The sequence below is a fragment of the Leishmania braziliensis genome, chromosome 27 (assembly GCF_000002845.2).
Source record: "Leishmania braziliensis MHOM/BR/75/M2904 complete genome, chromosome 27".
NCBI classification, from domain to species: Eukaryota; Euglenozoa; class Kinetoplastea; order Trypanosomatida; family Trypanosomatidae; genus Leishmania; species Leishmania braziliensis.
Window position 1 is genome coordinate 346910 of NC_009319.2, and position 23602 is coordinate 370511.

The 23602-nt window shown below is 59.1% G+C and overlaps 7 protein-coding genes across 7 annotated transcripts; all 7 read left to right on the forward strand.

Moving 5' to 3' along the window:
- Window positions 1–1441: 1441 nt before the first annotated feature.
- Window positions 1442–2872, forward strand: LBRM_27_0900 (conserved hypothetical protein; the record flags this gene model as incomplete). The annotated part of the gene is made up of 1 exon (XM_001565799.1): window positions 1442–2872. One exon carries the CDS (start codon window positions 1442–1444, stop codon window positions 2870–2872), a length of 1431 nt encoding a protein of 476 aa, XP_001565849.1.
- Window positions 2873–3823: 951 nt separating this feature from the next.
- LBRM_27_0910 (conserved hypothetical protein) lies at window positions 3824–6433 on the forward strand (the record flags this gene model as incomplete). The annotated part of the gene is made up of 1 exon (XM_001565800.2): window positions 3824–6433. One exon carries the CDS (start codon window positions 3824–3826, stop codon window positions 6431–6433), a length of 2610 nt encoding a protein of 869 aa, XP_001565850.2.
- A 1004-nt stretch (window positions 6434–7437) lies between these two features.
- Window positions 7438–9054, forward strand: LBRM_27_0920 (conserved hypothetical protein; the record flags this gene model as incomplete). Its single annotated transcript, XM_001565801.1, has 1 exon — window positions 7438–9054. The coding sequence occupies one exon, from the start codon at window positions 7438–7440 to the stop codon at window positions 9052–9054; it is 1617 nt and encodes a 538-aa protein (XP_001565851.1).
- A 731-nt stretch (window positions 9055–9785) lies between these two features.
- Window positions 9786–12905, forward strand: LBRM_27_0930 (conserved hypothetical protein; the record flags this gene model as incomplete). Its single annotated transcript, XM_001565802.1, has 1 exon — window positions 9786–12905. The coding sequence occupies one exon, from the start codon at window positions 9786–9788 to the stop codon at window positions 12903–12905; it is 3120 nt and encodes a 1039-aa protein (XP_001565852.1).
- A 1889-nt stretch (window positions 12906–14794) lies between these two features.
- Window positions 14795–17068, forward strand: LBRM_27_0940 (conserved hypothetical protein; the record flags this gene model as incomplete). Its single annotated transcript, XM_001565803.1, has 1 exon — window positions 14795–17068. One exon carries the CDS (start codon window positions 14795–14797, stop codon window positions 17066–17068), a length of 2274 nt encoding a protein of 757 aa, XP_001565853.1.
- A 1364-nt stretch (window positions 17069–18432) lies between these two features.
- LBRM_27_0950 (hypothetical protein) lies at window positions 18433–18795 on the forward strand (the record flags this gene model as incomplete). The annotated part of the gene is made up of 1 exon (XM_001565804.1): window positions 18433–18795. One exon carries the CDS (start codon window positions 18433–18435, stop codon window positions 18793–18795), a length of 363 nt encoding a protein of 120 aa, XP_001565854.1.
- A 1601-nt stretch (window positions 18796–20396) lies between these two features.
- Window positions 20397–23420, forward strand: LBRM_27_0960 (putative 2-oxoglutarate dehydrogenase subunit; the record flags this gene model as incomplete). Its single annotated transcript, XM_001565805.1, has 1 exon — window positions 20397–23420. The coding sequence occupies one exon, from the start codon at window positions 20397–20399 to the stop codon at window positions 23418–23420; it is 3024 nt and encodes a 1007-aa protein (XP_001565855.1).
- Window positions 23421–23602: the final 182 nt, after the last annotated feature.

The following is a 23602-nucleotide window of genomic DNA, read 5'->3' on the forward strand; positions in this document are numbered from 1 at the left end:
GCTCTTCTCCGCCCAGTCCCAACCGGACGGGGTGGGCCTTATTCGCCATACTTGGATTGCCCAGCCACCCCCCCCCACCCTCGTAACAGCCGGGGGGCATACCGAACACCCGCCCCGGGCCCGCATGTTTGCCCTGCCGCCCTTCCGGGGGGGCGAGGCGAGGCCCCCCCACCCCCCTCCCCCCTCCTTCACACCCCCCCCGACCCTGCGCAGCCCCCCCCGGTGGCGTCTAGGTCACTGCCGGCCCCCCGCCCTCCTTACCCCGCTCTGCCGTGCCGGTGGGCGGATCCGAGACGCGATCATTTTCTTCTTTTGGTCGTTTTATTTTTTTTCCTCTTGGGTCGCTGGCGAGGGCCAGGGAGGAGGAGCGCAGCCATGGCGCGAGTGGTTGCCTCGTATGCTTTTCTGTTTCACTGATGTCTCCCATCTGTTGCTTACCCTACGTGTTTATATTCCTGCATGTGTGTACAGGTCGTTACTTGGGGGGAGAGGCTGTAATGTGCATCTCTTCTTTCCAACTCTCCCCCCCCCCCCCACACACACACACATACACGCACACTCACACTCACACACAAACCTCTCGGTTTTCCATCATTGATGTAAGCTCGAATTTTCTGAGCACCCCCACCCCCTCGGTGACCAGTCTCCGTTGACGTGAGCAAGGGAGTGAAGGGGTTGGCACGGGGGTGCGATGCGCTCACTAAATGTTCATTCCTTCAAGAAAAAAAGAAAAGAACAGCAAAGCCGAAGAGTGTCGCTCTTGCCATGACCGGTGGTGTAGGCTGTGCTCGCGCACGCCTTCGTGAGGCAGCACTTGTACGTGGCTGCGAGGCGGTGACTACGGCGTGATGTAGACCTGAAGCTGCAGACTGAAAGGCGACCACGGCAAGCCAGGCGACATCCTCATCCCTGCACCGACCTTAGCGAGCTCTTTTTGGATCGACCGAGCGTGCTCTGTTGTGTTATGTGAAGAACCTCGTTCGACGGAGAACGTTCTACCCTTCACCCTTCCACGCTTGGACTTCTCCCGCACCTGGGCGGATGCTGCTGGCTGTTTCCCTTCTTGTGTCAACCTCAACGGCAATAACGAACCCACGCCGCCGCTGCCCCGTCCTCTTTTCCTTTTTTTTCTCTTTTTTTGAAGAGCGTGAGGGGGAAGAGAGCGCATTAGGATTTTCTGTTAAGGCGCGAGTGTATGCCTCACCCATCCTCATGCTGCTCATCCTCGGGCGCGAATTTGCAGCACGAGGTCACGATAGGCAGTACACCGCCGCTACCGAGTAGTCCGTCTGCTTCATCGGCCTTCCGGCAAGTGGATGCGCCTGGTGTGTTTCTTCTCTTAAATGGCCTTTTATGCCGAACGGCCGACGCCAGCGGCCGATTCCGTCCAGCGGACGTGTTTTCTGGCGTTCATCGTGAGGCGGCAACAGCAGCCCCCACGATGCCCTCGGCGACCGCCCACGGCAATGTGTCTGCTAGCTCACCGGAGGAAACGAGGCGTACCGTCGACTCGGACTGTCCTCTCTTTAACTGCTTCGGTGTGCTGAGTGGCGGTGTCATCATTGACCCGATCGATGAGTCGTTCGTGGAGTTTACGAGCTCCGTTGTGTACACGCCCAGCACAATGGCTGTGGACGACGACACAGAACACAGCACGCACGACAACCTCGCACGTCGGACTCTGCAACAGGCAAACGAGCACGTCTTTCGCACCGGCGAGACACACCTAATTCGACCAGAATGCCCGCTGACTGTGTGCACCTCTGAACTACCTCTACCCCCTAGCGGCTCTGATCCTTGCCCGAAGCGCTTTACATGTCGCACAAGCTCCTTCAGCGCCGCGGGCAGCACAGGGCCAACAGTCACGTCACCGCGTCACGCAGTGAAGATAGGGATGGATAACGTCAATAGGTGGTTGAGCCGGTTGGCGACGCGTCCCGGTCACCAAGGACAGTCGCCGAAGTGCCAAGCGTGGAGGACAGTATGGACCGACGCGGAAGAGCTCCGACTCTTCATGCGGTCACACCGCGACGTGCGCGGCAGCGGGGTCTCTCTCTACCTCCCACCACGCCTTCCGTTTCCACTGCGCTTCCGCGGCCAGCCCATTTCGCTCGTCGAGGACGTAGAAAGTCAACCAGCCACCGGCACCCAGCAATGCCCGCCAGATCTCGAGGCGAACAGCGCGGCAGCAGTTCCACCAGACGGTGTGCGTTGTGTGGCCGCCTCCTTTACGTGTTACACAGGTGTTCCTCGTTTTGCCGCAGCGACGGACACCACACCACGATTTGACGCGGTGGAGTTTGCAAGGGAAACGGTGGTCACCCGACTGCGAAAGCGACTCCGCCCATATGCCGAGACAGCGTCGCTAGGACGGTGCCGGGACTCCTCCGACCCCGACGAGGAAGAGCGGTTCTTGGTTCCCTTGACCGGTTCCACTCCTCGCCAGGCCGCCTTTGCCCTTTTTCTGATGTACTTCAACCACTTAGGTATCCTCTGTAATGGCGTGCGTATCACAGGAGAGGCAGTGGCCTCGTCGTGCGTTGAGGGGCTCGATTGGGGCACCACGACGTGGGATCTGTGCTCCAAGTGCCTCTACGACGTCCGCGCCGAGGTAGAGCGAAAGCGGCGCATTACGAGGCAGCTGAGAGAACAACCCGAGCACATCTTCGCTGGCGGCACTCGCTGGAGCACCACGGCAAGGAACCGCGACGCGGTGGCGGCAGCGTGGACAGCGCTGCTACTTTCGTCGCGAGAAGCCCTATTGGAGCGCATAATGGAGCTTAACCGCCACATACACAACCTCCACGAAGAAAAGCAGCGTCGGCGGCACACCGAGGAGCAGCAGTCTCTGTGCAGGCGACGAGTCGAATAATGCAATGAGGGGGAATGCTGTGGCGTTCAAAGCAGGGTAAACGCTCATCTCTCCTTTCCCCCTCCCTCGGCTGGTACCGTGCTGAGCGCCGAGGCGACTGGGGTAACTCGTGAAGCGCCTTCCGTTACAACAGGCTGAGTACGTGCTTCTAACGTGCAGCTGCGCCAACACTGCCAAAGTCCAAAAATGGCGCTACAGGCCGATAGAAAAGCTCTCGAAGCCACACATCGTGGGAAACGTGCTGCCTCTCTTACGAGCCCCCTGTGCGTGAATGTATGCGAGTGTCGTGGCAGCATGTCATGCGTGCCATCTCGCTCGACCCTGCAGGGGATGGACCCTCGTCTGACAAGAAGAGCTGCTCATTGTAGGTACTCTCTCCCCCTCTTTTTCTCTGTCCCTCTCACACCTTTCGTCTCTCCCTGGAAGTGAGGAATACTCACGTCGCTGATCACAAAGACGTGCATTCTGTGGCTGGTGCATTCCCTCGGCTATAGTACTGGGGCCCTCGCGAATCTTCTTCACCCTCTTTCCCCCCTCCCCCCCACCCCTCCATTGCCCCGCGTGTGAATGAATGTAGTGGGGTCTCTTCGGCAAGGAAAGGGAGCGCAAGAATTAAACTCACGCGGGGAAGGTGTCTAGGGTGGAAGCAACGGGGGAGTCAGTAGAGCCTTGTAGTTGCGGACAGCCATCTGTAGGGGGTGGGGTAGGGGGCAATCACGTGCGAAGGTTTCTTGATCTGTGTCCGTGGGGGATTGAAGGGCAGCGTACCGAGGTGCCACAGTCTGACAGGAGGCGGTGTTACAGGTTTGCTCTTGCGGGTCTCTGCGTTGGGACCCGTTATCTCCCCTCCCTTTCCACTCATCCGGTGGGTCCCTTATTCCGCCCCACTCCCTCCCTCCCTCCCTCCTTACACTCACAGAGAGACAGGCACACCAGCCCTTTCTGCACAACATGCTGCGTTTGGGTAGGCGTAGACTTGCTGTGGTCACGGCAACTGCCATCACGGACGCGGCGACCAAGCTGAACGCGCTCCTCGACATGACAAATCGTACGCATCCAGTCCCCCATGGTGAGATGAAGCGCTTTCTCAAGACGGAGGTCATGCCGATACTGGCGGGAACAGAGCTGGATAGGCGCGGTAACTCCACAGACCTCCGCCACTTTCTCGGCCAACTAACTCGCGACGCAGCCTTCGCGGCTGTCATCATTGGTGCCCGTCCGGGGGCGAGCTTTCTGCAGACGATCGTGACATGCATTAAGGAAGACCATCAGCGCATGCGCTTTCTGCCCAAAATGACCTCGCCGCAGGCAAGCAAGATCATCGAGTATCTTTGTAAGGCGGGGGTGACAGACGCGGAGGTGTACCCCGTCTTGATCTCGCGACTGAACTTTTCCAGCCTCCACGAGCTGAGCAGGGTCATGTTTGCGCTCACAGAGTCCGGCTTCCACGCGCTGAACATGCTCGTTGTCGTACCCCTCTACGCTGGAGAAAAGTGGGTGCTTCTGTTCAACAAAGCCAAGACCTCAAAGACCATGTCGTCGTGCAACGCTTTCGACGCTGTGCGGATTCTGCGTGCACTCTCCAAATCGTGCCGCGCCTATGTTGAGGAGTGCCGGCGCGCTACAAAGAATAGCATGACAGACATCCCCCACGAGAGCCTTAATCTACTGCGCAACAACCTCCTGCGCTTTATCTTCGAAAACGCATCTGCTCTGCGCGGAGCCCACTGGCTGAACGTCGCCCGGGCGCTGCTGAACTTCCCGAGCGAGTTCAACGAGCTGTGGCACCTCGTCCGAGACTACCCGGCCATCGAGAATGAGGTGCAGTCTGCGTTGTGTGTGCCAGCAGGCATCACGAACGCCTCGTCGTCGCATGACGCAGCGGTATTGTACGTCGTCAACTGCGAAACCGTTGGGGCCGCGGCAATGCAACGCGTATTTCAGTACGCCGAGCAACGCACAGTTGTCCCGGATGCGGAGATGGGGAGCCCCATCAGCGCGGAGTTTCCGTTTGACCTGAGTTACTCTGACCTTGTGAAGCTGCTCCCCTTGCTCGATCAGTTTCCCAGCATGACATCCGCGTCTCAGACCCAGCAGCGGGTGGAGCTGGTGCTGCGGGTGGTGTGCACAAATGTGCACCATCTCCGATTGCAGGACCTCGTCACGATGCTGCAGGTGTTGCGCCGCCTACGGCCATCGACCAAGACGACGGCGGCAGTGGAGACGATCACGCACGAGGTGAGCAACCGCCTCACTGCCTCCTCTCCAGAACAGGTTCTCGGTGTCATCCCTTTCCGCACTGTTGCGCAACTTGCAGCCGCGCTGGCGGCGCTGCGCGTCACTCGGTGCGACGGCTTTGTTACCCTTGTAGCCACCAGCGACAACATATTTCCCTCCTCGCTGACAGTGGACACGGCGCTGTCCTTCATCAACGCTTTAGCGGCGCTGAAGATGACGAGACCAAGCCTGTGCCACGGCGCGCTGGAGTCGATACTGCGCAGCATGCTAAACTTTTACACACGTCAGCTGAAGAAGGGGCCCATGCTGGACGCCTTTCCCATTTACGTCGCCCGAATACTGCGCGGCTGCGTTCTGCTCGACTACATACCACCTGTAGACATACTGAGGAGTGTTCTTCTGGGCTCAGCGGAAGCGTCACTGCGCATGAGTGAGGAGGTACACGGCGCTGGCGGCGTGCTCGTGTTCGACCTCTCTCGCTCCTTGTCCCACTTCTTGAAGCAGGCGCGGACCACCGCCCCGGAGCGGGAGAAGGATCTGTGGGAGTGTGGTGTATTGCAGGTTGTACTGCCTCTCTCCATCGCGTGTAGCGAGGATACCGTACACGCTATGGAACGTCATCAACAAGTGGCATCCTCCTCGCATACCGCGGTGTCATGGCGCTCCACAATGGAGATGCTGGCGCTCTTCGTTGACCCACAGATGGATAGCACAGATAGAGGCGTCATGGTGCAGCGACTGCAAGAAGCCTTTCCAGAGGTGGAAGCCTTGCTGAGGGTGTCCGCGATGGCAACCCGTGCGCACCTGCATAAGTGCTCCCACCACGTTCGCCACGGCGACGAGGCTCGTCAGCGTTCACGACAGACGCCCTTCAACGCCAACTGCAATATCCATTTTCTCTCTGCTTTGCTGATCTTCGAGTACATGGTCTTCCACGCGAACACGCAAGCAGCAAGACTTTTCCCGAGTTCCGCTAACCAGGTCAGCACCACTACTGATGACAAGGTTGAGAAGGATAGGACCACTTTGGCGGCCCTCAAGGGCCGCTACTGCGACTTCCTTAGCGCCCCCCTCAGCAAGTCGGTGCCCGACACGCCCATGGATATCGTGCGTCGCATCTTTGAGTGCCCACTCTCGGGCTCGGTCGCTTCTTCGACTGCGCCACCGTCTACAGTGGTGCTCCTGGAAAAAAGGGATGCGGTAGAAATTACGACGACGCTGCCGTTTGCGCTCTCTCTTGTGATGGATCCAGGGCCAGTCAACGAGTTCTTCACAGAGCGATGCATGTCGATTATGGTAGGCGACGCGGAGGAGTTGCACTGAGTTAGTGGGAAGGCGAAGCTGGCGCTCGTGCAGCCTGCAGCGGCAAAACATTACTGGAAGAAAGGCGGAGAGTTTGATGCTGAGTGTGCAGGCCTCTCTGTGTGTGTGTGCCTCTTCTTCCTCGCCCCACACGCGTTGGGTTTCACGCATATATTTGTGGGTCTTGGGATAGCCCACCTGCTGGGGTAGTGTTGGGCGAGAGAAGCAGAGGAAAACAGACGCGTAGGACGCACTGACGATCACTGATCGCATTCCCCGCACCAAGACGGTCTGAACGAGTAAAGGTGTGCTCCTAGAGAGAAAAAAAACGATCAAAGGCAAATGAGGAGGAGCGAGCCGAAGCGTCGCCTCTCCTTGTGCCGCGGTCTTTTCCCTCTCACCGTTGGACGGTAACACATTCGAAAGTCTCACTCGTATTGTGCCTCATCCCTGACTCTTCTCGTAAGGCGACAGAAGTTCCGGGCTCGGCTCCCAGGGCATCTCACGTCCCACTCGTTTTTCTTCTGGCTGACTGTGCTCCGCCTTCTCGACTCCGCCTGTATATGCTGCGGAGAGATGCGTGGCGCCACGTGGGATGAGTGCTGCGAATTAAAGGTGCACCCGCTCATCCAAACAACCCACCCACCCACCCACACACACACACCACTGGACTCTCTCTCTCTCTCTCTCTCTCTCTCTCTTGTCCCCTCCCTCTCGAACACGAGCACACTGCCCATGATTGTCGTTGATGTTTTCAGTTTAAACAACTGCATTGTAGGGGTGTGTGCTAACACACCACTGAAACACGCGGGAAAGTGACCGTGTCTTGTTTGTTGCCCTCGTTGCGGGCGGATTTGGCAATGCAGCGCGCATCATGGCCTAGCAGGCCATCGTCTTCACGGTGGAGTAGAGGAGGTGCTAGCGCCGTACCGTCAGAGACCGATTTGAACCGACTGCGCAGCCGCCTTCACCAGTCCGGCGCCATTGTGTCCTCTCGCTCAGTGGCGTCTGGGGTGGATGCAAACATGGACTTGGAGGTCGTTAACGTCGGTGATGGGCGGCGCGCCACCCTGGTAGAACACCTGTTGGCACGACTGGAGCAGCACGGCCTGCGGCGCCGACTGGCTGCCGAGGACGACGCCACATCGTACGCTGTGGATGTCGCCGCCCGCGGAGATACAGGGGAAAGCGCGGAGGACGGCAATGACGAGGTGCATACATCAGGGGAAAATGGCACTGGCGGCTCCAGAGCCGCACCCTCGTGCTCCTCAAGTGTCGGGGATTTCTCTCCCGTGGCGCAATCGAAGGCCTCCGAAACACGAGAAGCGTACTACTACCTCTGCGTTCCTTGTGAGCTCCGCCTTACGCGTATCAGTCGTCGTCCGCCACCGTGGCGTGCGCTCGAGGACGTTCACTTCCACTTCTCCTCTGCAACGCACCGCGCCACGGCATCGTGGATGGCGGACGATGACATTGACGAGACCCTCCACTCCACACCCCTCGTCACGCCGACGGACTACTACAGTCGCATCTACGTCAACGGGATCCCAACGCTCTTGTCCCGCCGCCCGGGTGGGGGAGACATGTTCTACCCACTTCCGCACGAGCAGGAGCTTGTGGCCTCCTTAAACGCCTCAGCTGCATGCGATTACGACGGTGTAGACGAGCGGCATGGCTCGCGGACGAAGTCACAGTCCTCAACGGTGTCAGTCACACACATCGGCGGGTTATTCCCCCCGTCGGCGCCAAGAGGTGCGCAGGGAGGGGCACCTGTGCTATGGCATCGTGCACTCCTCAGTCTCTACACTAAAATGGTTCAGGTTGTACGTCGCACACGCTCTAGTAGTCTTGCCGATGTGTCCTCGGACCGCCGAAAGTACCGTGTGGACCGCACGAGGTCGCGAATTATGGTAGGTGTCGACCATGTCAGTCTTGGTGAGTACCGCGAGCAATCCTGGTTGCCGCTGTACAAGGTGCCGCTGTCGCTGGCGTTGTATCGACTCCGCCGGGAGCGCGTCCCCAAGCCTCTGCTGGCACGCCCAGAGTACACCGGCCGACAAGGACAGGCTGTGCCACTTCAGTGCAGTGAGGCCGCGGTGCTCGCCGCTCAGGCAGCTGATGTGGCGCACAGGTCTGTTTATACGCAACCCTACCAGCCAATCTCGGAGGGCTCTCGCGATGATCACAGACAAAGCGACGCCTTCTCAACGTCTGTCCCCGTGCCGACCACAGTCTTTGAGGACGAGTGCTATCGGGTTGCTCTCCTCTCCGCAGTGGAACGGGCGCACCACGAGGACCTCCTGCACACAGAGACCTCTCGACGGCTGAGCCGCTCCGTATGCGTGGCCAACGGTGAACCACAGGAGATGCATCACCCAGTACTGACGCTTGAGCTACTCATGCAGCACACCCAGTCCACTTCCCAGCCCTGGGGCCCTGCTGTCGGGACCAACACCGCCTTGCGTAGTACCTTTGTGTCGACCACTGCACCGCCGATGCTCTCTCATCGCAGCAGCATCGGTCACCTTACTCGCCGTAGTAGTCCAAGCAGCACGTCATCTGCGCCAGTGTCGGAGGACCCCACCACTTCGAGTTCGTCAATCCACACCCGCAAGCGTGCCAAGCGAGAAGGCTGCCGGTGAGATCCGTATGTCGCTCCCCACAAGCAACGGCGGACGCTCGCGCGCGAGAAGAAGGGCAACAGTACCTCATTGGGATGATTCTATCCTGACTTGACAGTCGATGTCGGCGTTGGCTGGTGCTCCTATGCGTGCCTTCCTTCACTGACAGCATACGTGCGCCTCTGATTGGGCTCTTGCCTTTCATGATCCCCACCGTACCCCCCCCTCCCCCAACCACCACCTCCACCACTCATACGGCGTACTCTGTGCGCTCCGAAAAGAGGGGAGGTGGCGGAGGACTGTGGCGGTGGCAGTCACCCCTTTCGTCTCCCTTGGAACGAAGAAGAAAAACAAAACATTTGACGAATGTGCAACGCCCGACACGGAGGTTGCTGAAAGAGCGGCACTGTGGCGTTTCACGTTGCTTTCTTTTCCTCTTTGTCGTTGGTAGGGGGGTGGGAGGGAGTCTGCAGGACGACCACCACGCCGCCCACTTTTCGAGCTCTGCGTTTGATGAGTATCGTTAGTCCACGAATAGCTCTTACCAAGCCATGCACGCACAGTCTCTCATCGCTTTCCACGCCCCTCCCCCACATCCTCTCCGGCTCTTTCGTCCCTCACTGGACGAGGCACACGCGCACACGCACAAGAAAGCGGAATATGTCGCACAGCAGCGCCTCCACTCGTCCCCTTCCCTCCGTGCTCAGTGACCCATCGTCGTCGTCGCCTCTCTCTCTCTTTCGGCGAGTATCATGCAGGAGGTTCTCTTTTCTATAAACGTGCTGCGAAGCCCTTTTGGGGTGCGTGGGGTACAGTTGGTGCCGACATCCGACGTCAGGGTGGCGGTGACGAAGGAGTCGACTGTCACTGATGCCCCGTTCATGGACAACTATGCGCAGGTACTCCCGGTGTACAAACACCCTGAGGTGGCGACGCGTCGGAGCTACGCGGTCTCCGGCACCCGCGGCATCCAGCAGTTGGTCGCCAACACACGCAGCGCCTCTCTTCCATCACCGTCCTTTCTCGTAGCAGCTCCGCAAGTCAAGCGCAGAGAGAACTTCTTGCCATCCACCACACCGCAGCTGCAGGTCATCTCAAAGCACGAAAAGGGTCGTCTGCTGGTGTGGAATGGTCTCACCGGCGCCGTCGACGCCGCCTGTCTCTTGCCCCCGTCGTTCACGGTGCATCACTGCGCAATCGCGGCGTCGTATGTGTACACGACCGTGGAGAGCTCCGCGGCTGCATCTGGTGCGGAAGAGGAGGCCTGCGTGTACGTATGGTCCCGCCCCAGCTTTCGCGGCGTTACAGTGCTGCGAGGCCATGGCAGTCGCTTGACTGCGTTGGGGGTATGGCCGATGGAAACCTTCACACTAATCGCCACGGCAAGTCTCGATGGCACGATGCGACTGTGGCGCCATCAGCACAACCCACACCTCTGGAACGGCGTTCTCGCTGGAGAAGACCCGGTGCAGCTCCTGTGGGTGTTGACCACGGCGGAGCTGGGCAACGTGCACTCGCTGATTTTTCTTTCAGCAGACACGGTGGTGGTCACCGCTACGCGCTGCGCATTGGCTTTTGTCCGCTTCCCCGATGCCCCGGCGAAGTGGAAGGGCCGCTGTAGCGTGGTGAGTATGGGGACGGTCGACACCCCGGTTTTCCAGACTGTGAGGTCCATTGTCGACCCCGACGGTGGCACCACGTTTCTGCATGTGTGCCCATTCAATCGCACCAGGGACGGGGTGGTGGCTGCGACTGCCGCGTTTGGTCACTTTAATGCGTTCTCCTCCGTTGTTTCTCCCTCACCTCAAGTCAACGGCGCGGCGACTGCGTTGTCCTCTACAACGCACCTCCTCACTGGAAGCACCAGCGGGTTCATACAGGAGTGGGAAGTAAATGTGGAGGGCACTGCGCCTGCGGGGGCACAGCCGCATCTGGCAGCGTCGTCTACCATGCCAGTCTACGTCAATGTCAAGTGCCGCTGGTATCACAAGGCGCACTCTGCCACGGTGAACTGCCTCGTCACGGATGAGAATGTCGTGGTAAGCACGAGCTTCTTCGATCACACCTGCCTGTACCATCGCAAGAGCGGCGCCACCTGCACCATCAGCAGCACCGCAGCTGTTCCCTTGCTTGTCCCGCAGCGGAAGGAACTCGTGTGGGGCACTATCGACGGCGCATTAAGCGTTGCGAGCTACGCGCACTTTGCCGCTGGAGCGATGAAGGAGGTGCAGCTGTTGTGGACCGCCAAGCCCCACGCGACGGCCATCCGCGGAGTGTGCTTGTCCTTGACACCCAACCTCTGCTGGGACACCCTGTGCACTGGTGCAGCCGATGGCTCTATGTGCGTGTGGCGAGCTGCGCCGGAGGTGGAACAGGTGGCAGCTAGCTGCGGGGCAGCCAAGGAGAAAGGTGGCGCGCCGCTGATCAGCCGCATCTTGCACCTATTCGTTCTGCCATCACACACTGTCGAGAAGGTTGGTTCTAGTGTGAAGCAGGTGACCGCCCTGGTGGCGGGGCTGAAGGCCGTCTCCGCCGACAAACAAGGCTCAATCCTCGTGGTGGAGCTGACCGCCACTGGAGGCCTTGGGCAGGTGACCGATGTGCCCATCAAAGGCAGCAAAGAGGTCTCGTGCGCACGCCTGTGCTGCTGCGACAAGGGCACCCTCTCGCTCTGGGTGGGTACGCCGTGTGGCCAGATTTTGCACGCTGTCAAGCAACGGGCGCAGAAGGCCTGGTCAGCGCTGACGCCGGTGCATTGGGATACCAAGCCTAACGGCAGCGTGGCCTCTATCGCAGATGACGCGGCGTTCTCGACCATCATGGTGGCGGTTGCTGAACCGGTCGCCGCGAGTCGGGTATCACAACGGCTGCACCTCTCAGCACTTCAGCTGGACCCCAAGGCGGCGGCGCCGACGGTGCTGTCCCTGTGGGAAGGCGCTGTTGTTCTTTGTGGCACGGCATCTGCAGCGAACCGCCGAGAGCGCACATTCTCCATGACGTGGTTAAGCAGGGTGGATTCGGACGAGCAGGCCTCTCCGAGTACAAATGATGGGCTGCTGGTATGCGGCAGCGACGGCACCGTAGTGAGCTGTTTTCGCAGACGCATGGCCAATGCTGCCACTCGTGTAGGCGCTTGGCAGACACCTGAGGTGCTCATCATGGCGTCATTGGTCGGTGAGCCAGACATCATTCAGCGCAACTTTGACGAGTCGCCGTCGTTATTGGCCACAGCGGTGACCACGCAAAGCAGGAACTCAGATCTTCTCTGCCTCGACGTGTTCGAAAACCGCTCGCGGGTGCTGGTGCCGTTGAAGGTGCGGACAACGCAGCTGACGACGATTCTGTGCGACGTTGGGACGCCAAAGGTGCGATTGGCGGCAGTGCGGCAGAAAAAATCGGATCACGCGAGCGAAGTGGCCCTCTTCAACGACGCCGGTCGGGAGTGCGGCCGGGTAACCTACGACGGCGCTGTTGTACTGAACAACGACGTGACTGGAACATCTGCCTCGATGGAAAAGCTTAGCTATACTCCCAAGGCGCAGGGACTTCCCCTGCGTCGGCCCTCGGTGGAGATGACGGCGGGTACGGCAGCGTTGACTGCTGACTGCACTGTTATTGCCGCCCACGCAGGCGATCGAATCATTTTCATTGGTTACGAGAACGGTCTGCTGCAGCTGGTGGACACAACTGACGTGTACGTCTTCTGCCGTCGCTGGGCCACCGACGCGAGTGGCGTCGCACAACCGATTGCAGAGGTGCGGTACGGCGGCTCTGGTGTAGTGGTGGTGCGATTAGCCAACAACCAACTTTGCAGCTTCGCCATTCCTCCTCGCAGCCTCCTCGACCAACCGTCGTTGTCACAAAATGTTTAGCATGTGCCTCTCTGTGCACGAGTTCACTGACTGCGGAGACCTGATTTCTCCCCATTGGGCAGTCAGGCGCACTTCTGCAGGACGCTCTCGAGAGCAGAAGGTGGTGGGGTAAACATGTCATTGTTTCTTCTCAACGACTCCACTCTCATCCGCTGAAGAGGAGGCAAACTCCTTTCGACCCCACGGCCTGCTCACAGCGGACCCATCGCGTGGTGCGCAGCCGCCATAGACACACGCACTGGGGCGATGGTCTGGCACAGCCAGCTGAACCCTGCCCCCTGCCCAACGCACCACCCCCAGCCGCCGCCATCCCGCCGCTCCCCACAGGGTGCATCGGTCGGGGCAGCGCAGGCGCGCCACACCAGCAGGCAGTGAGAATGCGGTGGGGTGCGCTCCAGTGACGCTGGCACTCTGGCCTCGCTACGTCGTGGGTGCATGACCCTGTTGCCACCAGAGGTGGCTCGGCGCAGTGGCGGGGAGGGGGTGGGCTGCGTGGCTACCCCCGAGAGCAGGGGAGGGAGGGGGTGGAAGCACTGAGCACTGGGGTGCCGCCCGCTGAAGTGTCCTTCCGTTAGACGGAGTTGATCAGCCAACTACATGAGAAGCTGAAGTGAATATTGTGCACTTGTGATATGACGACTATCGTGACGCTCCCCCCTCCTCTGTGCAGGTGCCCGCAGTTTTCACTTCTCTTATTTTCTTTTTGTTTGTTTGTAGGATTCTCCATGTAAAAATGAGCTCCTTTCAGGAGGCGATGCGGCCTCCGTGTCTCTTTCGTATAGTTTGCTCGTCTAGTTTCACGCCGGAGCTGGGGCCTCATCGGTCGCCCTCTCCTCCCTCCCTCCCTCCCTCTTCTTGAGTTACGTGTGCATTTTTCGTCTTTGCTTGCGAGATGGTGCAGTACTCACCAAGTCGCCATGACACTGTAGTGAAGGATTAGGAAGTGAGAGAAACACAGAGGCACCGCCTAGCAGAAAAAGAAAACGACTTCTGCAGACGGTGGGAGGCGGAGAGAGGAAGGTGGAGGTGGCTCCTCTTGACCGGTGTGTCTTCTCTGCTGTTCTGTTCTCACACACCATCCAGTGTCGTCTCCGCACCTTGCCGTACTACGCTACCCTCCCCCTCACCAGCGTCGCCACCTCTCTCGCCGCCGCTCTCTCCAAGAAAGCGACAGCGTTTCAGTAGGTGCGTGGCTTTGTTTCTCTGTTTTCTCGCGTCTTCTGTGACTCCCACGGACGACATCCAAGTAGGCCCGCCCTTCACTTACTCTGCCCACACGCACACACCCGAAAAAGACAAGAACAACAACACCCGTGTCGTGGAGTGGTCACCGCTTCACTGGCTTTCTTTCACCGTTGATCCTCTTCAGCGCCGAGGCGCCTCAACACGGCATCTTCGTTCTCCTCAACCCCCGTCTGCAGCGTTGGATTTGTTGAAAAAGAAAAAGGCGTTCATAAACCGAATCGTGGGAGCCCCCTTGGTCCTCTCACGGTGCATCTTCGCTCTCTGCGTATTATGGGATGCAGGACAGGAGGGGACGGACGCGGTCATCTCCTCGTGTCGCTTCGCCTCTATGTTCTACTCTCCACCTTTCTTCCTCCATCTCGCTGTGCTAGCCCATCTCCACGCCTTCGACACGTAAGCGCACCGCATCGACGTTAACGAGTCTCCTGCGTCTCCCGCTTGCCAGTGGAAAGTAGAACCTGTACTGCTGCTGTATTCTTTCCTCCTGTGGGGCGCTTTGCTTTTTCTCTTCAGCGCTTTGTAGCGATTGACGTGGCACCGACCGAGTTGAGCTCGCCCCCTCCTCTCTCCCTCGTCGGCCTCTTCCGTGCTGACGACTGCGACCACAGCGTTGCCTCTGCCCCACCGCCACCCCTCTGCCCATCATGGCCTACAGTCAGTCACAGCAGATGCAGAAGGACTTCCGGCTTCCGATGGTGCCAGGACTGTCCTGCGGTGAGGAGATGATGCGCCGCAACTACGACCGTCGCCAGATACATGGTGTGCGGATGGACTCCGCGACGATCATTCCTGGCGTGCCAGCAGACCGCACTCTCGGGGCCGGTGATGGTAGCACCTACCCTCGCTCCACACTCAAGGACGCCGCGACGACCGTCACGGCGGCGGATGAGGCTAACGAGCAGAGCGTGGAGGACGTGACAGGACGCGTACTTCGCTACTACGGCTACTGCATCGAACCAGTCTCGGACAGTGCGCAGGAGATGGAGCGGGTGCGCAAGGTGATCATCAACTTCTACCTGGAGGATGGCACGATGAGCGTGACGGAGCCACGACAGGACAACTCCGGGTTCGCCTTTACCGCCAACCTGAAGCGCCATATCGTGCCCAACCCGGACGGCACACCGATTACCGCCGCGCAGCTTAGGGTCGGCGAGCCGGTGTCCTTCTACGGCCGCACGTACGAGCTGTACGACGCCGATCCCTTCACTCGGGCCTTGCTCAAAGAAGCCGGAGAAAAGGTGCCGGCGGCCATCGTGCCGCCGACGGACGCGTACACCTCCATGCGCAGCCGCCCTGTGGCTAAAGCGCACGACGTCCCGTCCATCGCGGCGTCCAGCCCACTCAACACGATGCTCTCGGCAGCCCAGGTACGGGCAACCCGGCAATTCCTAGAGTTTGATCGTAAGGTGCTGCGGTGCGACTGCACATGGGACGACACGGCCAGTCTCTACGGCACAAAGCACTTTCTCACCCTCTACTACTTCCTTAGCGACGGCAGCCTTGCGCTGGTCGAGAAAGATGTGCAGAACAGCGGCCGCGATCCGTTCCCCAAGTTCTTTAGCCGCCAGCGGATCGCGAGGTCGACGGACTCCTCCGGCAAGTTCGACTCTTCGACTCTTGGCTCCGTCACCTTTAAGGAGAACGCGAACACAGTCTACTACACTGACGAGGACATCCGCATTGGAAACGTGCTCAACCTTTACGGCCGCCAGGTTAAGATCCACGACTACAATCAATACACTCGCGACTACATGGCGGAGCGATTTGGCATCACATCATACAAGCCCATTCCCGGCGCCACGCCGCCGCCGTTTGTGCCGCCGTGCTCGACCCGCCGCGAGATCTCCGAGGAGGAAATGCGGGAGCGCCACAACGAGAAGCACGAGGAGCTGCGCCGCCACCGCTTCGCCAACTCCGTTGTCAAGTTTCTCGCCCGCCTGGACAACAACAAAGAGGAAGATAAGGTGCGCCGCTTCGTACTGGCCGTTTACCCGGCCGACAACACCGTCTCCATCTTCGAGCCCGTCATCCGCAACAGTGGCATCGTGGGCGGAAAGTTTCTACAGCGCCAGAAGGTTCGCCGCGCCGACGGCGAGTACTTCCACGCGGACGACTTCTACGTCGGCGCGCGCGTGGAGCTGAACTCGTTCCCGTTCGTCATCCTCAACTCGGATGAGCACTCGCTGAACTACATGGAGCACAATCCCGAGGAGTTTAGCCACTCTGACATCAACAAAATCGTTCGCAAGATGCAAGCGATGTTGCAGAGTAGCACCACAGGTCTTGCCGAGGCGTTCCGCCTCGCCGACGAGAACCAGCGCGGCGGCCTCGACATGGCGGTGTTCCTGTCCATCATGAAGGAGCTCAAGCTGGATGTCACCGAGCAGGAGATCCTGACAGTGCTGCGGTACTTCGACAAGAACAACGAGTCGTACGCCAGCTACGAGGAGGTGGCCAGTCGCATCATGCCAGAAGGTGGCGCGGTGGCACGCGATAACCGCTCGTGGGAGGCCATCTACCAGGAGAGCGCTGATCATGCCACCACGTCGTTCCTCAACGACCCGAAGGAGGCGGAGGAGGAGGAGCGCAAGAAGCGCGAATCCGCGGCGGCGGCTCGAGGTGCGGCGGAGTTCCTCGAGCTCTACCATCAGCGCCGCCAGCTGTTCATGAAGGAGTTCCACGCCATCACCGACTATGCCAAGGACAGCCTGATCGGCGCTGATGAGTTCAAGATGTGTGTGCGGCGCAAGCTGCAGCTTACCTCCATTTGCGACGAAGAGATGAACGCACTGGCGAAAAAGCTTTTTCCTGCAGTGGTACCGCGTGTGTCGCACGAGGAGTTTATGCGCCTCCTGAACAGTACCTCGACCTACGCCCACACAGTCACTGCCATCGCTTCCCACAGTGCTTCGAAGTAAGCGGGAGTGTAGCGCGCGTTACATGGCAGCGGGTGGGGGGAGGGAGGGGGGACACAGAGGCGGGTGCGTACCCCCCCCTCTCTCTCTCTCCCAAAGTATGTGTGTGTGTGCGTTTGTGCGTGCGTATCCGTGGCTATAAATGTACGATGTACAGTACCAATGCAATGAGAAGTGGAAGCAGCGCGCTGCCTCGACAGCCGCCCCACTGGAGTCTCGCGTGCTACCGTTGCCCACGTCTTCCTCTGTCCCAGTCACTCAGCATGAACGAAGGCATTTATGCCATGGCTGCATGCAGATTTGCGCGACGCACGGTGGCAGCTCTGAGGCAGTGGCTGTCATCACTGCGCCGCCATCTCTTTTGTGTGTCGTGTGCGTGTGTGTGTGTGAAGTTTTTCCTGTTGCCTTTGTTCGCGTCAAGCCTTCAGTGTTTCTTCTTGTGTGTGATATCCAAGTGAGGCTCACGAATCCCTTCCCTTCCAGTCTTCTCCTCCTCTTCCCCTCATCTGCGTTACTCTGCACCCAGCGATGGTGATAGGCTTCTCACAATACACACTCACTCACTTATACCTCCACAGACCGGGAGAGGGGAGAGGCATGACTCGTACCATCTTAGAGATATAGACGCAGAGAGAGAGAGAGGGGGAGAGAAGGGGAGGGAGTGGCAGTGAGGTGAGTCCTTCGAACGTCTAGTCACTCCCCCCCCCCCCTCCTTCCCCCCTCTCTCTTTCTCTTGTGTCTGTTAGCTGTAGCTGTATGTCATCTATTTCGTTGTTGCTCTTCTGTTTATCTTCGTGTTGCTCCCACACGAGTGTCTCCATGTACGATAGAACGTCACTCGCGGCTTCCCTCTCCGCCTCGCAGTACCAAAAACACCGATAACAACAAACAAAAATAAAGTGCGAAGAGCACATCCGGGAGGAACTCGTAAGGGCGTGTGTGGGTGTGTATACGTACGTGTACACCTCTGCGACCCCCCACGCTGGGTAGTAAAGTCCAGCCTCTCCTTCCCACCCACCCCGCCTCTCTCCATGCCAGGCAGGATCGCTTTCTGTGCTTCTTTACACGCGAGAAGAGTGGGCCTCTGCTCGAACAGTCGTTTCCCTTCTACTACTCTGCTACCTCTACTAGACAAGTCCACACCGCTTCATCTCTATTTCCTCCAGCGCAGCTCCCTACATCCCTCGCCTCCTCCAACTGGTTAAGCTACTTATTTGGTCGTCAAAATGCGCGTTAGAACGCTTCTGCTGCTGTGCCTGGCAGCAGCTGTTCTGAACGTTCTTGTCGCGCTCCCATCGCAGGCTGTGCCAGCCACGGCGGCGGATTGCCTTGATCTCGGATTCGAGAAGGATACGGTACGCTGCAGCATGTGCTCCACGTTGTTCTTCATGACGCAAAACACCGAACTGCGGCAAGAGTGCCAACGCTGCTGCACTGCTGTAGAGGGTGACGCGGCTGATGATGTCACCTACGTGTCGGGCCGAATCGAGCTCCGCAATATTGCCTATGTGATGGAATCGTGGGAGGGGAACTCGCTCACCATCTTTAAGCGCAAGTACAAGTCGGAGCCCTACTTCAAGCATCTCTCCTTTGTGGAGAAATCTTCATTGCTGTTTCCGCAAGTAGTACTCGTCGGCAGCGATCCCCAAGATGTATTGACACTCCAAATCGCAGGGTGGCCCCCCGAGACCATCCACGATCTCTTCAGGAAGAAGATTCAAGTGAAGTAGCCGCGCTGCTGTTGTACCTCTGTGTGTATGCAGCGGCTCTGCTAGCCTGAAGAAGAGCCGCGTGCTCTGGAAGACATCTGGGGAGAGCCGGTCATCACCCACACTCTTGTGCTTGACGCCTTCTCCTCTCCGCCCACCCACAGACCTCATCTCCCCACTCCTTGAAAAGGACCTGAGAAACAGCTTAGAAGACGCAACAAGATACACTCTTGCTTTAAAGGACTTTGACATCGTGAAGGGCGCGCGGTTCCATCTCCCTTCGGCGTGCAACAGTCTATGGGTGTCCACGCCAATGAAGTTTCTCTCGCCATTGCTTCCGTGAACTCGCAAGCCCCCAAGCATGCCACGACGGTCGTGCCCTCCACGCGTGTTTTCTGCCGTAGCATCGCATTCTGCGATCTCGTATCAGGGAATAACACCCCAGGTCTCAGTGCCTCCACCCCCTCCCTCCCCTGCTCTCGGGGGTAGCCACGCAGTCCACCACCTCCCCGCCACTGCGCCGAGCCACCTCTGGTGGCAACAGGGTCATGCACCCACGACGTAGCGAGGCCAGAGTGCCAGCGTCACTGGAGCGCACCCCACCGCATTCTCACTGCCTGCTGGTGTGGCGCGCCTGCGCTGCCCCGACCGATGCACCCTGTGGGGAGCGGCGGGATGGCGGCGGCTGGGGGTGGTGCGTTGGGCAGGGGGCAGGGTTCAGCTGGCTGTGCCAGACCATCGCCCCAGTGCGTGTGTCTATGGCGGCTGCGCACCACATGATGGGTCCGCTGTGAGCAGGCCGTGGGGTCGAAAGGAGTTTGCCTCCTCTTCAGCGGATGAGAGTGGAGTCGTTGAGAAGAAACAATGCAATCGGTACTCATCACGTGGTTGCGGAAGCATCAGGAGCTTCTACATGTCTCACCGGCTCCCACCGTGAACCTCTCAGTCTTCTCTGAGGTGTCTTGCTTCCCCTTAGCCGTGTGCCGGGACGTCTCTCCCTCTACCGTTGAGCTGGCAGTCGTGGTGCTTCTCCTGACTTTCTCTGCTCTTTTTTTCTTCACCCTTTGTCTCTTCCCTGAACTCGCGTGGTGGCTTACCTCTGTCCCAGAGTGGCACACAAACTCGCGTACAGATCAACACTAACACGCGTACACTGTAGCACAGCCTTTACGGCTCCTCTGCCTGCCGTGATATTCTTTGGTCGCGTAGCGCTCTGCTGAGGCGCGACAGATCTCTCTGTTCCCTTCTCTCTCCCCTTCACCGCCGCCTTGCTCTTCTGAATATCATCTCAGCTCTCACACCCTCCATTATACTCTCAACACAGCAGAGGAGACCGTCTCCTTTTTCGTCATTCTCTCCTCTCTCTCTCTCTCACACTGGGTACGCAAGAGCTGACGGTCGTTAGCGATCAATACGCTCGTTGTGTGGCACGGGTCTCTGTCTCTCTCTCTCTTCCCCTCTCGTCTAACGTGACTTCTTGAGCTTCTCCTCTGTTGTTCTGCTGAGTCGTGGATACCCCCCCCCCTGTGCGCCATCGCTGTGCGTCGCATTCACCCCACCACCCTTCTCTACGCAGAGGCCTGTACGCTCTTGACAGCCAGCAAGACAGGAAAGGGGAAAAAATGATGCGCCGAGCTTTGAGTGGCGTTATTGCCGTCCGAGCGTCGGCGATGCGCAACTACACAGATGCCCGCACTATTCGCCAGCCCAACCCATATGACCAACTCGTCAACGCCGAGAACCAGCACTACGTGGAGAACCTCATGCGGCAGTACGAGGCCGACAGCGCCCTTGTCGATCCCAGCTGGGTGCCCGTCCTGGAGGCGATTCGGTCCAGGAATGACGATGCCCCTGTAGTGTCAACATTCAGCCGACCAATCGATGCCAAGTCGTTGTCGGAGAAGCAGCGTCACGACAATATGCGCCTTTCGTGGATGATCCGCGAATACGAGCGGTTTGGCCACCACATGGCGAAAGTCAACCCGCTCAGCGGCTACCACGCGGACAATCGCATCCTGGGCTCTCGCACACTGGCGCCGGAGGAGTTCTGCTTCAGCAAGGAGGATCTGAAGCTTGTCTTCAACGTCACCCTTGGTGCCAGCTACGATGCGACCTTCGTCAGCGGTGGTACTTCCATGACGCTTCAGGAAATTATCGATCAACTACGCCGATTCTACTGCGGGCCAATCGGGTTCGAGTTCATGTCATCGGGCTTCTTTGAGTTGCGTAACTGGTTCCGCCACGAGGTCGCAAACTCCCTGCAGCCCTTGCCAGACGAGGAGCGCAAGCTTTACTACAAGGACGTCATCAAGGCCTGCGGCTTCGAGAAGTTTCTGCAGGTGAAGTACGCCACCAAGCAGCGCTTCGGCCTCGACGGCGGCGAGGCGCTTATTCCAGCCTTGAACGCCGTAATTCTCACCTCGAGCAACCTCGGCGTGCAGAGCGCGATCATCGGCATGGCGCACCGTGGGCGCCTGAACGTCCTGGCGAACGTGCTACACAAGTCCCTACGCACCATCCTCAACGAGTTCGAAGGTCGTGTGGCTATCGAGAATGTGCACGTCAGCGGCGATGTCGAGTACCATCTCGGCAAGCGCAAGCACGTGAAGCTGGCCAACAATAAGTTGATCGAGTTGGACCTGCTGCCTAACCCGTCGCACCTCGAAGCCGTAAACCCTCTGGTGCTGGGTAAGGCGCATGCCCGCCAAGTCTACACGGACGATGTGGAGTGCACAACGGTGCTGCCCATCCTCATCCATGGTGATGCCGCATTCGCCGGCCAAGGATCGTGCTACGAGACGATGGGGTTCTGCGAGCTCGAAAACTTTCACGTCGGTGGCACACTGCACTTAGTCATCAACAACCAGATTGGCTTCACCACCAACCCCAAGGACTCGCGCGCGAGCGCGTACTGCACCGACCTGTCAAAGGTGAACAATGCCCCAGTGATGCATGTCAACGGCGACGACGTTGACGCGTGCGTGAAAGCGGCCAAGATTGCCGCACGCTTCCGCCATCAGTTCCACCGCGACATCATCATCGACCTCGTCTGCTACCGCCGCAACGGGCACAACGAGACCGACATGCCCGACTTTACCCAGCCCCAGCTGTACGAGCAGATCCGTCGGCACCCCTGTCTCGTCGACATCTACACCAAGACCCTCATCGAAGACGGCACACTGACGGCAGAAGAGGCCAAGGTGGAGAAGACGGAGTGGGACAGCGTCCTGCGCCAGGCGTACGAGCGCATGAACAGCACGCAGAACTTCGTGAAGGTCATGCCTGTGTTTGACCCCGAGAGCGAGAACACCTCAGCGGATTTGTCGTACGCGAAGATCGCCGCCGCCCGTGTGCCGCGGCCGGCTCCAGCGGTGGAGACCGGCGTCGAGGCCCAGACGCTCCGCGCTGCAGGCGTGCACCTCGCGTCCATCCCGAAGGAGATGCAGAAGCCGCACCCGGTGGTGGAGCGCACGTACGCTGCACGCAAGAAAGGCACGGAGCAGGGAGACGCAATCGAGTGGTGCCAAGCAGAGCTCATGGCGCTGGCCACGCTCTCGATGCAAGGGGTGCCGATACGGTTGACTGGCGAGGATGTCGAGCGCGGTACCTTCACACAGCGTCACGCCGGCATTACAGACATGAAGACGAACCTAAAGTACTTCCCGGTGAAGACGGTGTCGCCTTCGCAGGCACTCATCACCATCTCGAACAGCTCCCTCTCCGAGCTCGGCGTGTGCGGCTTCGAGATGGGGTACAACATGGAGAACACCCGCTCCATCACTATGTGGGAGGCCCAGTTCGGTGACTTTGCCAACGGTGCGCAGGTGATCTTCGACCAGTTCCTCAGTTGCTGCGAGGAGAAGTGGAATGAGCACAGCAACCTCATCCTGTCGCTCCCGCACGGCTACTCGGGTGCCGGCCCCGAGCACAGCTCTGCTCGTGTGGAGCGCTTCCTGCAGCTGAGCGACGACAGCGACCGAGTACCGTCGGACTTCCGCCACTTTTCCAACGATCAGGCGCTCGAAATCCGCATCCGTCGCCACAACTGGCAGGTGACTTACCCCAGCACACCAGCCAACTACTTCCATCTTCTGCGCCGCCAAGGACTGCGCGAGTTTCCGAAACCGCTTGTCAATTTCTTCTCGAAGGCACGCCTGCGTGCGCCGAACTTATCAAAACTGGCGGACATGGCTCAGGGGTCCAGATTCAAGGCGGTCATTGACACCGCGCGCACCGAGGACACGGTGGCTCGCAAGGTCGCGTTCTGCTCTGGCCAAATTGAGAGCATTGTAAATGATGCGAAGACAGCAATGCAGAAAGAGACCCCAGGCGTCCATGACGACATCGTCCTCGTCACAGTCGAGCAGCTGGCCCCGTTCCCTTGGGAGCAGGTCGCGGATGTGATGGAGAAGTACGCGCAGCGTAACCCCGATACAGAGTTTGTATGGCTGCAGGAGGAGCCACGCAACATGGGGATGTGGATGCACATGCGACCCCGCATGAACAGCTTGATGCGACATCTCGGACTAAAGCAGAACCGCATCAACGTCGTGAGCCGCTCATCCTCAGCGTCGCCGTCCACCGGCTATGGCTCCGTGCACGTGGAGGAAGAAAAGAAGCTTATTCAGGAAATCATTGCAGGTTGACCGTGACAGCGCCCATGCTTGACTGAACTTCATGCTGCGAGCGCCGCTCCCCTCACTCTGCAGCACATACACCTGCGTGGGTGTTTGGTACGCGGCGTGTGCGATAAGGCTGAGGAAAAGGGGGAAAAAAACGGGAGTGGAAGAGCGAGTGAGCCTGTAAGAACGAGATTGAGAAGTGTCGA